The following is a 13,586-nucleotide window of genomic DNA, read 5'->3' as shown; positions in this document are numbered from 1 at the left end:
CCTGAATAGCTTAAATATTTTACTTGATTTATACATTATCCATTGAGATTTATATAGTTGATGTTTTTCATGTTTCTGCCTGTTTTCACAGTTTTTATCTTTTTATTGCCAATTTTATATCATATTTATCATAGCAGTTATTCGTTTTAGTTAACTGGTCGGATATCATCTGCTCCATGTTTTAGATTTCTGGTGCTTTTTAACCTCAACTCTTGATATATATATATATATATATATATATATATACACACACACACACACACCCCAAATACATTTCTCTTGAATATTTTCCATCACTGTCTACCTCATTTAAAACATTTCTGCACATGAGAGTGGTCAGGATAGCTGGAAAAATATAAACACAACCCTACTGTGCTTATCCTTAAGCTGTATGTTATAGTGCAACTAATGTCTAGATTGTTTGGTGTGATTAATTATAGAATAAGCCTCTTTCTAAATATATTCAAAGGGACAATTACATATACAGTAAATTAAAAATTATTGGGTTGGCAAATAAGTTCGTTAGGTTTTTCATAGTGGAATGAAAAACATTTTATTTAATATATATAATACATACGAGTCAGTTATATATTGAAGTTCTTTATCAATGACCTCTTGTCGTCTGTCCACCAACTTCATTATGCCATGTTCATAAAACTCCTGAGGTTTACTGGCGAAAAACTGATCCAGGTGTCTTTTGACAGCCTCCTCATTAGAGAAGGTTTTCCCATTCAGAGAATTCTGCAATGATCGGAATAAGTGGTAATCGGAAGGTGCCAGGTCTGGTGAATACGGAGAATGCGGCAAAACATCCCAGCCAAGATGTAACAATTTACTCTGCGTTGTTAACGATGTGTGGGTCTGGCATTGTCGTGATGAAAGACAACTCCTTTCCGATTTGCCAATTCAGGACGTGTTGTGCTAATTGCACGGGCCAGTCGCATTAACTGTGAGTAATAGAGAGTTGAATAAATTGTTCTGCCTGACGGTAACACCTCATAGTGGACATTTATAATCCCACCACACAGAGAGCATGATCTTCTTTGGGTGCGGTCCTCCTTTCAAGGCTGATTGCTGCAGTTTGCTCTTGCTCCCATGATCTTTTATGTACCACGTTATTGTACACGACCCATTTTTCATCTCCCGTAATCATCCACTTCAAAAATGGGTCATTTTCTTGGTGATGTTGCAGCGAATCACAGATGGATATGCGAGCAGTCATATTGGCTTCAAGTCAATTTATGTGGCACCCAAACATTGAGTTTTTAAACATATCCCAGCTTGTGCAAATGGTTTTCATCGCTTGCATAGGATATGTTCAGTATTGCACTATTTGTGATGGATTTTTGTCGACGATATCCTTCATAACACTTGAATCAACCTCGGTCAGGCAACTGGCGAAAGGCACATCACTAAGGTTGAAATCTCCAGAATGGAATTTGGCAAACCACTTTTGGCATATACGTTCTGTTAAGGCACCATCCCCATATATGCTGCATATTTTTATGGGCCTCCACAGCTTGTTTGCTTTTTGAAATAAAAAAGCAAAATATGCCAGTAATGTACATTATTTCCTTCCATTTCTAAAAATATGTTACACATATGCAACTGAAGTAGGCCAAACAAAAATTCACTGAAAGGTTATGTGAAATGTCGCCTTTCAACTGGCAATAGCATTGTGCGGTAGTGCAACAATGGTGACATGCGAAGCAGTGTAAACTTGTACTAACGCATAAACCGAACAAACTTATTTGCCAACCCAATAGTTGTTCAGTAGTTTATCCAGTACTATTTGTAAGAGCATTACACCATTTGTCCCTAATGTGAAAAAGTGGCGTGAATTCCATCTGGTGTGTGAGGAACTTTACAGCATTTTGAGTAAAATTGGGTTAATATCATAGGGAGAAGGCAAGGTTTTTCATCCAAAACATAATATATACCAGCCTTATAGCATTAATTGTTTTAACCATTTAACCAAATAACCAGTATTTGGATGTTAGTACATATTGCTATTTGAAATAAACACTCAGTCCAAAAATAAAATATTTTCATTATAATTTTAACCAGTGTTGGAGACTAAATGGAGTAAAACAGCACTGGGAAAGGATTAAAAACATTATTTAATTCTTCATTTATTCAGACCACATATTTCTAAACATGAAACAGGTTTATTGAAATAAATGCTATAATCTGACAAGTTTTGTAACTCGTCAGCTTACATCAACAGGAATAAAAGACGTTTATAAAAAGATTAGGAAAAAAAATTACATACAGCAGATGTTATCAGAACTTCAAAACTAATACATTAAAAAAAAAAGAGTCCAGTTTGTTTCCTCTGTGTCACAAAGTTGACAGGCTCACTTTTTTATATGTACTAGTTTTGAAGTTCTGATTTTTTTTTTTTTTTTTTTTTTTGTTTGTTTGTTTGTGAGATCTGTTAAACCAGCCTAATCTTAATACATATGGATGTGTTAAACTTCCCACCCATTACTAACCTAACCTAATCTTTCATGTTCAGGCCTTCTGCCCAACAGCACCCATATAGGGTACCTATCATAGGACTTTGTGCTTTTAGTCTATTTTCTTCCACTTGTTGTTTTGAGTTCTTTTGTGAACTCAAAACAACACTTTTCTAATAAACTAAGAATCTAATAAACATATTTTATTGTTCCTCTGTGCCACACTCATTCCATCAAACATTATAATGAATTTAAACCAGCACATAAGCTAAGCTTAAATACCAGATTAGAATACTTAACTAATACAGTATATATTATACTTGATAAGAAATTAAATTATGTTATTTTATATTAACATTAGTTGTATTAGTTAATTATAAATAACTAATGCAGTAGTTCATTTTAATTGTTTGGATCTCATTATCTGATTATCACTACTGATTACAAATACATCTCATATTAATGTAAATTAATATGTCAATATTTATGAGACATATTAATGTCTCATAAATGTACTATAAGTACACAGTAATTGATGTATTATCCTGTTTGTTTGCAGAAGAAGCCACTTATCAATATCCAGCACCATCTACAAATTGTTCATTTCTGTTAAGTGATCACTCAAACTTCAAGTAGCTGGCTCATCTGATGTGTGACAAATGATTTGTAGCATAAGCCATGAAGCAATAACAATTCAGTATAAAATGCTATTGAATAGCTGGATATCTTGTCACTTGCTGTATGCTTTATTATTATTATGCTTTTAAGAAAATGTCACATAATTTTCAGGTCATCATAATAAAGTTTTTATAATAATAATATATACAGATAGATAATGGATAATATTACTAATACTGTCCATTTTTTATTTATAGCTTGATCCCTCCATTTGCAGTGCAAAGAAACTTCTTTCAGATCTTTTCAGTTGGGCAGCGAGACTGTTCATTCCCACACTAAATACAAGTAGTGAAGAAATAAAGGAAGAGTCATTCAAAGTGTATCAGCAGATATATTCTCAAACCAAAAAAGAACTGGCTTTAGATATTGTTAAGGTCCTTACATAATTTTAAATCTAAAACTACAGTAATCTTTCAGTTATCTGGTTATATTCAGAAATGGATTTGCTGGCTAATTAACCAAATATGCTGCTAGATAATGCTGTTTCAGTAATAATTAGATGATATGCTAACCTATCCAAGGAACAGTTAACTATAGATTTTGTATTTGAGAATCAGATAATCGAGATATTGCTATATTTAAAAATCTGGTATCCTAATAAACTTTTAATTTCAGTTGTAATAAGTTTGATTTCATGTTTATATGTAGCTCAGCTGTTTACTATAATGAAGTCTTAGGGACTAAAGGAATAGTTGGTTACAGTGGAGTCTTACTATTGAATTTCCTCTAGAATAGTATTTGTACTACACCCTCTGTCCAAAAAGAAACCGAGCTTTTGATAGAAAATAAAACACAGGCCAATTATAATTATTCAAATCATTTATTTCAATCAATATACTCTCCCTCAGCTTCAATACAGCATTTGGCATGGTCAATTAATTCGCAAAATGAGTTTTTTATATCAGTTTTTAGGATACTGTTGAGGGTCGTGGTTACTGCCGCTTGAACGTTTTCAATGGTGTCGTATCTCTTTCCTCCTCATCATCATCATCATATCATAACACTGATTACGAATATGGACCATATTGGTCTATTCCAGTCTCATTATCCATCCAATATACTTTTTTGAGGTCTACCCTGCCTTCTCTTTCCAATTGGCTTATATTTTAGTATTTGATTTGGGTATCAGGTGTTGGCCATTCAGTTTACATGTTCAATCCATTTTTGTTTATAATTGTTTAGTTTTTCTTCTATTGATTTTGTTTTTAGTTCTTTTAATATGTCTTTGTTCCTTTTTTTTGATCTAATAATGTATATTTTGCAGTTCTCATAAATCTCATTTCACTTGTTTTTATTCTTTGTTTATCTTGTTTGTTTATTGACCAAATTTCACTGCCATATAATAATGTCAGCACTGCTAAAGTATTGTATATTTTCAAGTGTGTTTCTTTTTGTACTATATTTGGGTTGAGTGTTCTATTTATCAGGCCTATAATCAGTAAACATTTTGAAGTTTTTAATTTTATGTCTTTTTCTCCTTCATATGATATTTCACATCCAAGATAACTGAAAGTATTTATCTGTTCTATTATTTTATTATTAATAACTATTTTGCTTCTAACTGGAGTTTGTCTACAAAATGCCATTGTTTTAGTTTTATCTATGGAAATTTTCATTCCAAACTGTTCTGCTATAATGTTTAAATCATATATTGCTCTTTGTAAATTGTCTTCCTTATCTGATATTATTACCTGATCATCTGCAAATAATAGCATATTTATTTTGCTATTCCGGGAAATTTCTATACCCTGATTGTTTAAGGTGTTCCACTGTATTAATATTTCATTAATGTAAATATTGAAAAGTGTTGGAGACAGAGGGCATCCCTGTCTTACGCTTTGGTTTATAGATTGTTTTTCAGACAACTTTTCATTTATTTTTATTTTTATTTCATTATCTTTATATGTATTCAATATTGCATGTAGTAAAATATTAGGTATATTTATTCTTTGTAATATATCAAACAGTATATATCTTTTCACTTTGTCAAATGCTTTTTCATAATCTAAACAGAAGATGTGTTTCCAAATTAAATTCTCTTCTTTTTTCTATAAGTAGTTTTAAAAAGAAAGCTTAATCCATTGTAGAGCATCCTTTTTTAATCCATTTTGACATTCTAATAATATTTTTTCACTGTATATTTTTCATTAAGTATTATGCTATATATTTTGTAGCATGTATTCAATAAACTAATGCCTCTGTAGTTAGCAGGTTTTGTTTTATCCCCTTTTTTAAATATAGGTATTACTATGCTTGTATTCCATTCTATTGGTATTTTTCCATTTGTATATATTTTATTTAAAAGTTTTAGTAATCTTTGATGAAATTTTTTTCCAGCAAATTTATACAGTTCGGAGTTTATCCCATCTTCTCCTGCTGTTTGCCATTTTTTATTTTATTTAGGTTGTCCTTCAATTCTTTCATTGTTATGTGCTAGGGAACTGACAATGCCTTTTACCTGGCTTTTCAATGAAAGTCTGGCTGCGGGAAAAGTGCCCAGGGAATGGAAGGAAGGTAAGATAGTGCCATTGCATAAGGGTGGTAACAGACTGGAAGTGTCTAATTATAGGCCAGTTTGTGTGTCATCAGTAGTTGTTAAGATCTTGGAGAAAGTAGTGAGGGACCGTATACAGCATTGGACAGATGAGGGTAATGTTATCTGTGAGAGTCGACATGGATTTGTGGATTTTTTTTCCAGCAAATTTATACAGTTCGGAGTTTATCCCATCTTCTCCTGCTGTTTGCCATTTTTTATTTTATTTAGGTTGTCCTTCAATTCTTTCATTGTTATGTGCTAGGGAACTGACAATGCCTTTTACCTGGCTTTTCAATGAAAGTCTGGCTGCGGGAAAAGTGCCCAGGGAATGGAAGGAAGGTAAGATAGTGCCATTGCATAAGGGTGGTAACAGACTGGAAGTGTCTAATTATAGGCCAGTTTGTGTGTCATCAGTAGTTGTTAAGATCTTGGAGAAAGTAGTGAGGGACCGTATACAGCATTGGACAGATGAGGGTAATGTTATCTGTGAGAGTCGACATGGATTTGTGAAAGGGCGCTCTTGTTTTAGCAATATGCTAGCCTTTTATAATAAAGTTACAAGAACATTAGATGAGGGAAAGGCATATACTGCAATTTTCTTAGACTTAGCGAAGGCATTTGACAGGGTGCCACACGATAAGCGGATATTTAAGTTGCAGCACATGGGTCTGAATGTCAGATTGATCAACTGGATTCAGGATTGGCTGTCTGATAGATATCAGAGAGTTGTGTATGGTGGAGCAGTTTCAAAGAGGCAGAGGGTTACAAGTGGGGTCCCACAGGGCTCAGTACTAGGACCTATATTGTTTAACCTTTATATCAATGACATTGTAAGGGGATATTCAGTTGTTTGCGGATGATGCGAAGCTGGGAAGGATTATTAGTAATAGTGCAGATGCGGCAGCCCTGCAAGAGGATTTGAATAAGCTAGATAGATGGGCAAATGAATGGGGGTGTTGGTTTAGTGCAGCAAAATATAAGGTCTTGAGGTTTGGGAAACATCGATAGGATGCTGCATACTCTATGGGAGGAGTTATACTGGAGGAAGTAGGGGAGACGAGATCTGGGGTTGATGATTGATAGAAACCTGAAATTTAGGGCACATATTGCAAAGGTGGTGAAGGTAACACAGAGGATTGCTGCAATTATGAGAAGGACACTGACCTGCAGAGATAAAAGGGTTATCATTCCGTTGTATAAGTCTCTGATCAGACCACACTTAGACTATTGTTCTCAGATTTGGTCCCCAGGATTTGAAGGGGATAAATTAACTGTGGAAAAGGGTACAAAGACGGATGACAAAGATGGTTTCAGGACTGTACAATTTTGGTTATGAGGATTGGCTGAGGGAATGTGGACTGCAGAGTTTGGTGGATAGGAGAAGGAGAGGTGATGTGATTGAGACTTTTAAACTGTTGAGAGGTGGTTACAGGGTTGACACTGGGGAGTTCTTTCGCTTGGTTGAACAGCGGGAAGGAGTGATGACAAGAGGCCATCCCTGGAAGTTACAAAAGGAAACTGTGAGCAAGAGGGTGAGGAGTGGTTTCTTTGCATGGAGAGTGGTTGAACCGTGGAATGCATTGCCTGATGGAGTGGTAAGAGCGAGAACGGTTAAGGAGTGGTATGATAGACTTTGTGTTTCTTGGGGGGGGGACTTCCCCTCGATGAGTCTTGATTGACTTCATGTTTCTTAGGAAGGACCTCCCATGATGAGTCTTTTGACTCCATGGAGGCCTAAATAATAATAATAATATCATTTAAGGTATTTTGTAAGTTTCTGGTGTAAATATTTCTGATGCCAGTATTATCTGTCCAAATATCTGTAAAGTAATCCAAGAATTCTTTTACATCAAATATAAATTTCAAACAAAAATGCAAACTGCAAATATAAATTTCACAGTTTATATTTGCAGTTTCTTTTATATTTGCATTCACGTGTTTTACTATTTTGTACACACTGGGTCTTATTTTGTATATGTCATTTTCTAGATATGATGCAAATTTTTCCCAGCTTTCTCTGTGTCTCTTTCTGGTTTCTCTTTTGGCTATTGCTCATCTTTTTTTTATATTCAATTTCATTTTCTTGTTTTTTGCTACTTAACCATCTTTTAAAAGCCAGCTTTTTATTTTCAGTTATTGCTTTTATTTCATTGTCCCATATATGTCATTTTTTATTTTTATGATATTTTTTGTGTGTTCCTAGACTTTCATATGCTGCTGATGTGATAATTTCTTTTATATTATTCCATTCTTTCTCACTGTCTTCATTTTCTTGTATTTTTTCTAAGTAGTTATTAATCCTCTGTTGGTATAAAATTTGTTATACTTTAATCATTTAGTAGTCTTACTTTGTAATTAGATTTTGTTTCTTTAGTTTATTTTTTTGTAGCCAGTTTGGTGAAAATCTTAGTTTTGCCTTCCCCCAAATAGCGATTCGTGTCAATTTCTAGCCCTCTTCTAACTTTAACGTCTAGGAAGAGGTTTGTGCTTTTTCATTTGCTATAGAGTATTATTAATTTTTGTCCTCTTGTACACCATGTATATTTATGTATATTTTTATGTTTGTAAAATGTATTCATTATTTTTAAATTATTATATATTGTATAATCAATGAGTTGCTTTCCATTTGTGTTTCGCTATCTCTTTCCTTTCATCGGTAAATGAAGTTGGGGGAAGAGAAAGAAGTCACAAGGTGCTAAATCAGGTGAATACGGCGAGTGATCCAACACACAAACTTGGTTTTTGCTCAAAAACTGTCTCACAATGTTTGAACGATGAGATGGTGCATTATCGTGCAAAAGTGACCAGCTGCCTTCATCACGATATTCATGCCATATGCAACGAATTCTCGCCATCAGTCACTTCAAAACTTCGAGATAAAACTCACCACTGACTGTTTGGCCAGGCGGAATGAATTCTTTGTAGATAATGCCTTTGGAATCATAGAAACAAACCAGCATTGTCTTTACTTTTGACTTCTCCAAGCGACTTTTTTTATATGCCCCTCTTCAGCACTCTGGCGCTTAGTTTCGGGCTCCTACTCAAAACACCACTTTTCATCGCCAGTAACGATTGTTTAGGAAGTTTGAGTCCTTATGACGGTTTTAATGATGTCCTTGTAGTGTTCAATTTGATACATTTTTTGACCGTCGGTCAACTTGTGGGGAAAAAATCACAAATTCATACGAAGGCCCAAACTCTCAGTCAAAATGTTGTGCACAGTTGATTTTGAAATTCTCAGTTCATCTTCAATCAATCTCACTGACGATTTCGGGTTTCTTTGATGAAATCATGCACTTTGTGGATGTTAACTTCACTCAGTTAACTTTACTTGTGGATGTTAACTTCGCTCGATTAAGATGACACCATTCATCTTAATTCTTTATTTTGAAAAATCTCCAAATTTTGGTTTTAGACCACAGGAGTTTTTTTATACATGATTGAAGAACCAATTTCTGCTAATGGGCATCATAAAGAGGTAGTGAAGAAGATTAAAACAAATTTGAGTAATGATTATCGGTATATGTTTCAACCACTGTTTTCACCATCCCTCCCTCAGTACTGAGTTAGTCTTGGACTGTTGGATTAATTTCCTGTCTTTGATTTCCCCTTCACAAGCATAAAAACCTTAAACATATTTGTTAATAGTGTGATGTGCATATAAAGTTAGAAAGATCATGTCAGAAGTTGCATGTAACAGTTTTCCACTTGAAGTTAGACTCTTGGTAAATGTTTTATGTTCATTTTCTGTTTCTCATATTCTTGTTCAACAATGAAAGAAGAATCTGATTCTGGTCAGATGTTACACAGTGATCATGCCATTATATTTACATCAAGTATATATGATCTGCAGAGTATGGATAGCAAGTACTTCCTTTTATTCCTGTATGGAGATAGATGAAATTATAAATTCATCATCATCATTATCAAATTCTTGATATGTACCCTCGGGGGGGGGGGGTGTACTGGATAATTACGATATTACTACATGAAAAAATTACACCATTACTAACTTCTGATTAACAATTTTCCTCCAAATTAATCTGTTACCTGACAATATTATCACATCTTATATTTCTATCTTCTAAGGCACTTTTTATATCAATCATCTATATCTTGGGCTTTTTCCTGCCAGGTTGGCAGGGAAAAGACCAAGAGGAAGACCACTTATTTGCTAATCTTCCCTCTCCCATTCTGTTTAAGTGACTATACCACTTGAAAGTAGATCTACTAACACATTCCTGTATGCTAACAATGGCAAATTCTTTCCTAATATCCTCATTTTTAATGTGATATTGCCATTGATGCCATGTTTTCACTCCATTAACTTTCTCAGAACTCATATCTGTGGTCTCATGTCTTTGATCAAGTGTTTTATTTCTAACCCACCTTTCAGATCCATAAGTTTAAAATTGGTTTGAACACTGTCTTGTATACAGCTGATTTAGTGTTTTGACTAATTTCTTTCTTATTCCTTATAAATAATTCAGCTGACTTCCTACCATATCAGATTTACTAATTCTGTTGTCTATTTCTTATTTAATTTTTATCTTCACTAAAAATTGTGCCTAAATAGCTGAAATGTTTTACTTGATCTATAGATTCACCATTCAGGATAGAGTTGATGTTTTCAATATTTCTGCTTATTTTCAATGTCTTTGTCTTTTTATTGCTGATTTTCATACCAAATTTATTATAACAGTTATTCAATTTAGTCAGGGAATCTTGCACTACTTGTACTGGATTTATTCAGAAGTATAACATCATCCGTATAAAATAAAGAGCTAAGATCAACATAATCAAATTTGATTTAATACCACTTTCCCATTCACTCAAATATTCCTGAATGGTCCTGATATGTATTTTTAATGACTTTTCCATTAAAATTGTTTTGAACATCATCTTGTATACAGTTATTTTAGTGTTTTGACTAAGTTCTCTCTTATTTGCTATAAATTTATTTAGCTACAACCATAGCTTTACTAATTCTGTTGTCCATTTCCATATTTAATTTTTCATTTATTTTTATTTTTATTTCATTATCTTTATATGTATTCAATATTGCATGTAGTAAAATATTAGGTATATTTATTCTTTGTAATATATCAAACAAAGTCGCCGCTAGATGAATTCGTAATGTGTAGTGTTCGTGCAAGCTCCAGATAAGATAAGTATCATTTTCAGTTATCGATACAAATTACTTAATATTGTGTAGTTTTGTTTTGTTTGCCTTGCGTATTCTAGTGCGTCTATTTTTGGTGTGTTATAACGTATAATTTGACAAAACACGTTGTTAATAAGTATGGCACCTGTGCGAAGGAAAATGGCGGCCAGTAACGAAGGTTCGCCATCGTTATCAAAGAACGGTAGCATAAAAGAAATGAGTCAGTGTACTAGCTGTGAAATGTACGCTTTGTGGAGTGCGGTCGGAGTGTGGTTAGATGATAATAAAGGATTGAATGTGTGTAGAAAATGTAGGTAGAATGAGGAATTGAAGCGTATTTCGGATCGTGAGTGTGATATTTTTGTCAGCATTCAGAATGAAGGAAATAGCGATATGACAAGAAACGGCAAGGTTGTACATGAAAATTGTGAGAGTGTGAATGTAGAAAGTGTAAAGGATAGTATAAATGGTTTCTCAGAGAACAAAAAAGATGAGATAGATGCATTGAGTGAGATCGCGTTGTTGAATAGTGCGATAGAAAGAGCAAAACAGCAGCTAGAGTGCATGAACAAAAGTAGACTGAATGAACCAACCAATAATAAAAGGTATGACAGGAAAAATAGACGTATGAATGTGAACATGAACAAAATGAAGGATAGAGTGCTGTATGGAGACTCGTTAGTACGAGGTGTGTTAGTAGAGGATTTGACAAAATCGTACCAACTTGGTGCGACCATAAAGGACGTAACTGAGTCTATTAGAGAGCAAAAGGAAAGGGTGAAAGAAATGATTGTTGTGGCAGGTACGAATGATTTGAAAGCAGATAAAATGGAAATGATAGAAGACCTGAATGAATTGTTTGAGGTAGCAAAAGAAAAGAGTGAGAGAGTTAGAATGATTAGTCTTTTGCCACGGTATGACAGTGAAATGTTTAAAAGGAGGGCTATAATTGCGAATGACTTTATGCGTGGGTTATGTATGACGAGTGGTGTGGAGTGAGTTTGATGGGCGAAAGGATCTATATAAGATGGATGGCTTGCATTTGAATGGTTACGGTGTAAGAAGACTTGAGAAAGTGTTGCTGAATGTAGTGGATATGCAAATTCAGGGAAACTAGATTTGTTAAGGGGGGGGGGGGAGTAGAGATACAGTCCTTATGGAGGCAGTTGAATGTAAGAATGAATATAATATGCCAGAGCAAATAAGGACAACAAATCTGAGTGGGATAGTTAATATAAGGCATCAAGGTAGGGTTGGGGCTAATGGGGGTCTTAAATTCATGTACACTAATACTAGGAGTATTAGGAACAAGAAGGAAGAGTTTTTGGCCATAGTTTGCACTTCCAGACCACAGGTTATAGGTATTAGTGAAACATGGCTGACTGTAGATGATATAACTAGTGGGATTGAATGTGATGGGTATAGTGTGTTCAGGAATGACAGAGAGAATAAAATGGGGGGAGGAGTATTGTTGATGATAGCTGATGAGCTCCAGCCAAGGAGAATAGAAGTTGAATTGCAGGATAGAGAAAAGAGCACATTTGAGGCCATTTGGTGTGAGATTGTGGCTAGCAGAACTAAATATACAATTGGGTGCTGCTATAGACCAGGTGATGGAAAAGATGGTGGTGACAGTATGCACAAGCAAATAGAAGAAATGGGTGGAAGGAGGGTGATTATTATGGGAGATTTCAACTATGGTCGCATTGATTGGAGTGAGGAGAGGACACACGGGAGGAAGGAACTGGATTTTATGCTGTTATTAAGGGATAACTATCTGCGACAGCATGTAATGGAAAATACTAGGGGTCAGAGAGTGCTTGACCTAGTAATTACATCTGAGGATTTGGCTGTAACAAATATGACCACATTGCCACCAATCGGTGAGAGTGATCATAGTGTCTTAACTTGGGAGGTGGCTAAAGGTGTAGAATTTTCAATTAAGACAGGGTACATGTGGAATTATCGGGCTGGAAAGTATGACAAGCTTAGGAGTTTGATTGGTTCAGTGCCATGGCATGTACAACTGCAAGGACTAGAAGTTGATAGTGCATGGGAGGTAGTTAAGAAGTGCTTGCATGAAGCAATGGCTGACTGTATACCTAGAGTCCGAATAATAAATCAAGTAGGGGTTAAATGGATGAATAACACCATTAAGCTTGAGTTGCAAAAAAAGAACGGTATAAAGTGCATGCCAGAAGGGTGACGAGTGTGGTAAGAAAAGCAAAAAAGGATTACGAAAAACATTGGCAATGCAGGCTAAAGAGAATCCTAAACAGTTTTTTAGATATGTAGCAAGTAAAAGGAAAAATGTACATGGCAGATTGATTTTAAAGAATGCCGATGGTAGGGAGGTAACTGAATCAGTTGAGATAGTTGAGTTACTGAGTGAGCACTTCGCAAAAGTATATCATCCAGGTGGTGACATTGCAGAAACGAATAAACCAGTAGATTATACGGGAATTGTGGTTAATGAAGTGGAGGTGAGTAGTCTATTGCATAACCTCAATGTCAATACATCTGTGGGATTGGATGGTATACCAGCTCGTGTTGTACGAGAAGCAGCTAAAGAATTGTCAGTACCCTTGACCATTTTGTTTAATTTGAGTCTCGGGTCTGGGTTAGTCCTGAGCGGGTGGAAAGAGGGGAAAATAGTTCCACTGCATAAAGGTGGTTCCAAGACTGCTGTTGTAAATTACCGACGGATTATCATATCAGGAATCATTGTCAAGGTCTTAGAGAAATTAGT

General features: G+C 34.8%; 1 protein-coding gene across 2 annotated transcripts in view; it reads left to right on the top strand.

Annotated features, from left to right (window-relative positions):
- Positions 1-13,586, top strand: part of LOC150102691 (condensin-2 complex subunit G2-like) — a 401,754-nt gene that overhangs the window by 272,172 nt on the left and 115,996 nt on the right. For both annotated transcript variants that reach the window (XM_090398912.1, XM_090398911.1), the window contains one exon: positions 3,335-3,511. In XM_090398912.1, coding sequence (XP_090255038.1) covers positions 3,335-3,511 — 177 coding nt within the window. The remainder of the gene's footprint in view (positions 1-3,334; positions 3,512-13,586) is intronic.

This window comes from Typopeltis vanoorti, chromosome 10, assembly GCF_054136105.1.
Source record: "Typopeltis vanoorti isolate ZY-2024b chromosome 10, IOZ_Tvanoo_1.0, whole genome shotgun sequence".
Lineage (NCBI taxonomy): Eukaryota > Metazoa > Arthropoda > Arachnida > Uropygi > Thelyphonidae > Typopeltis > Typopeltis vanoorti.
Note: the sequence above shows the minus strand (reverse complement) of the source record. Positions and strands in the feature narration are given on the sequence as shown.